The 3659-nt window shown below is 38.0% G+C and overlaps 1 protein-coding gene across 2 annotated transcripts; it reads left to right on the top strand.

The window, feature by feature from the left end:
• Positions 1-699: 699 nt before the first annotated feature.
• admb (adrenomedullin b) lies at positions 700-3455 on the top strand. Of its 2 annotated transcripts, XM_053677952.1 has the most exons (5): positions 700-905; positions 1281-1396; positions 1506-1607; positions 2279-2547; positions 2922-3455. In XM_053677952.1, the coding sequence occupies exons 2-4, from the start codon at positions 1293-1295 to the stop codon at positions 2532-2534; spliced, it is 462 nt and encodes a 153-aa protein (XP_053533927.1). In that variant the 5' UTR covers positions 700-905; positions 1281-1292; the 3' UTR covers positions 2535-2547; positions 2922-3455. The 2 variants fall into 2 exon arrangements, with proteins under 2 accessions (XP_053533927.1, XP_047008832.2); XM_047152876.2 differs by lacking the exon at positions 2922-3455 and having other exon boundaries at positions 2279-2561.
• Positions 3456-3659: the final 204 nt, after the last annotated feature.

Raw genomic sequence — 3659 nt, 5'->3', positions numbered from 1 at the left:
TGCACATTACATGAATTTTACAATAGTATCAGGCCTTACAGTAGATGACCACTTTTCAAGAATGAACATAAACCTACTGAAAGTGTTATAATGTCAAAGAAAGTAATTTGTTTTAATATATTTAATATGTCAGTGAATGTTCAAATCAAATTGGTGAGAGATGAAAATTATGAATGTAATTATATCACTTTTTAAACACATAACAGCAGCAACAGCATGTCAGATTTCTTTATTTCTTTATTTTTAGATAAAGTCACACTACACTAGCAAAACGTCTAGGTGGTGGAATTGCAAGTGTTAAGTCATTATTCCAATTTCTGAAAAATAACCAATAAGAGATTCATCAACATTCAGTGCATGAATATTAAGGACTGATGCAGTTCATGTATATACTGCATGACTAGAATATATTAAACATTAATTTAGACTACTCAAGACCCCAAACACTCTAACCTTCTCACTGTATAGAAGAAAACATACCATTAAAATGATTTTAAATGTACTATAACAAATGCCGTGGGACCATTAATGGACAGTTATAATTAGTGATGCTGGAAAATCATTCCTTTGTCCACACAAGACAGGGCATGTAAGGTTGGGGATGTGGCTGACTGTCACTCATCCTAACTCCCGCCTCCTCCCACCCCCTGTAAAGTATAAAAGGCTCCCAGGTTTGCCTTTTAGACTCAGAGGATTGGTAGTGTCACAGCTGCATCCTTCTCTAACACACACACACACACATACACCTACACCTACACACACACACACACACACACACACACACACACACACACACACACACACTGGACATTATTTGGGAAATCCTATTTTTCTGAACCAACCAATCAGTGTTGAGAAGTCAGGAGTAGAGTTCTTGATTCTTACTCAAGAACAAAACTTCTCAGGTATGTATCCTTGCAATGCTACTCAGACATAATTATCATCAGTTGAATGTTTTGGCATTTCCTCAGAGGTCAAGGCTAAAATAAGTTTGTGTTGGAAAGACATCCGGCTGTCAGCAGTCTGGTTATCATCATGTGTGAGGCAGCACTTATTGACCCCCAGCAAAGCAGCACAGCTCCATGGCTGCTCCATGCCTCATTATACCACCAATAACATCTGCCTGAATATAATATGTTTGGCATACAGTGACTAATGCAGATTAGGAATGGATGCTGATTAGACTTGCTGTCTGGAGTATTTTAAGGAACTGTTCAATTTCTACAGAGATATATTTAGTGGTTCATAAACTAACACAATGACCTGAACTCTTTCTACAGGGTGAAATCAAAATGAAGACGGTTTCTCAGAATATTTTGTTTTGGTGTTTGCTGGCTGCTTTTGTGCCTTGTGTTATAAGTGCAACACTTCCTCCCAATTCTGATGGAGAAAAGAAGTACGTCTAAGCATCAGCATTTTTTTTTTTATCTGTCTCACCTCTTGCAATTGCACAGTGGGTTTGCAATTCTGATACTGATATGTTTGTGCTGGTCTTTGTGTGCCAGACTGAATGCAGAGCTTCAAAAGAAGGATCCCTGTATGCATAATAGGAGTTTAGAAGATTCAGTTGAGAACAGGGATACAGGGCCACCTATATCACAGAACAGGTAGGCTTCCTTCCTTCCATTGGCATGTCTGGGTTTTTAGACATGGGGTGGAAATGCAGTGGTACCACTTAAAAAAAAATGTATAGAAATTTGCATTTAAATGTGATTTTCTGATTTTCAAAATGGTGCAAAATGAATGGCCACATTATGAATGTCATAATGGGCTTCATTGTAGATATATAGTTCATAATAATTAATACCAATTATGTTCCAATGATGATTTAAATCAACACAATCTATGTAGATATGATTTATAAAGTTAGGCTTAAATTGCATAGGAGTAATAGACAATCTGAGATGTGATTTGAGGTCAGTATTGGGGTGGCATTTTGGGGGGCAGGGCTTGTAACACCAAAGTGACCACACTCCTGCTTTCACTCATCTGCTCTTCATGATTTTTTAAATTGAAAACATTAACCAAATAACTCTCATAACAAATTTCACATATTCAAAATGCAATGCAGAGTCTCTGCTGACTCAGTTCTTCATCAATAACAGAACACATCAAATACTGTTCACCTTTAAATATGTTTCTTCAAGATATGAATACATCAGTCCACTGAATGACAGTGGAACAGGATAAAATGCCTTTTCTGAATGTTCTGGGAGGTCGTAAAGTAGAATAACCTCCTTTCTTTTTTCGTTATTTGTGGCTTGTTTGCTTTTTGCAGTGATCAGCCAAGTGGTAGGATGAAACGGGGCTGTAACCTGCCCACCTGCTCAATACATGATCTAGCCTACCGCATCAACCATCTCAGTAATAAGACGAATAACGCCCCCCCACGCAAGATCAGTCCCTGTGGCTATGGACGGCGACGGAGGCGTTCCCTCCTCCGACGCTCCACCGCTCCAGCCCACAGGGCGGGCCATCTGAATCTCTCCACGCTGCAAGCCCAGAGACATGACTCGCCTCAAAAACTGATTTAAGCATCAATCTGTGGTTTGTCCTGAGCCTTTTTCTTATTTTGGCTCAGTTTGCTGAAATACTACTGACAACTCCTTTGTAGGCACAAAAATGAGGAACTACCATGTTCAAGCAGCTGGAACATCTTTCTCCATCCTTCACCAGAGAGACAGGACTACAGATAAGGATTCAAGTCATTTGGAAACAATGAGTGTTTGTGTAAAATGGGTCAGGCAATTCTGTTTTGTAAGAAAGAGAAGCAGGAGTTCAAGTGAGATAACAAGGGTGTGGGCTTATGGCAGCAATATGAAAAGATACTTGAGCAGTTGTGTGTGCATTATTTTGGGATATTTCTCGATCTTACGGAGCTCTGGGATCTGACAAGGCTCTCTGTCTCTCCCCCAACGCAGGACATGCCACTTCTTCAAACCGCTGGAGAAGCAATGGGGTTATCCAGGAAACTACCAACACCACTGTTTTTCTAGCTAGGGGAAAGAGGACAGAAAACTCATATACCAGCTAAAAGACTTTCACCAATACGCCTCCATAAGGGAGATTGACTGAAAGAAGAGGTCTTTGTGAAACCTGGATGTGAAAGGCTTGGACACTAATATCTGCTCACCTACTTACATACTTGAAGCTGGATGTGTGTATAGTGGGGGAATGTGCAATAATTGTAGCAGTATGTATTCCATCAATAATGGCATAAAAAAAATAATGTATGTTATAAATTCATATTTTTATACATTCAATAATAATATACTTGTAATCTCAGAGATTAACTATTTTTTATACATGAACTAATATGGGCTTTGTATATTGAAATTAAATATTTAACCATTACTTTTATACTGATCTAATGATAAACTTATATTTATGTCAAATCATTGTCAGTGTCAAGTGAAAACCAGATGGTATAAGCAACTATTAAACACTTGTGAGAAAAAAAGAATGAAAGAGTTTTATTTCCAGCTTTTTTTTTCCAACAATAAGGCTCAGAATTATGATCATCCATATTTCATCCATAAATTCTAAAATACTCCTTCTATATGCACATGAATAACTGATACATGAATCAGAGTAACATTTACAAGATGTAACAAACGCAATACACTACAGATTATAGCATGCAAAACATGTATAGTGCA

The sequence above is a fragment of the Ictalurus punctatus genome, chromosome 4 (genome assembly GCF_001660625.3).
Source record: "Ictalurus punctatus breed USDA103 chromosome 4, Coco_2.0, whole genome shotgun sequence".
NCBI lineage: Eukaryota > Metazoa > Chordata > Actinopteri > Siluriformes > Ictaluridae > Ictalurus > Ictalurus punctatus.
The sequence above is the reverse complement of the archived record's forward strand: the minus strand, read 5'-3'. Positions and strand labels throughout refer to the sequence as shown.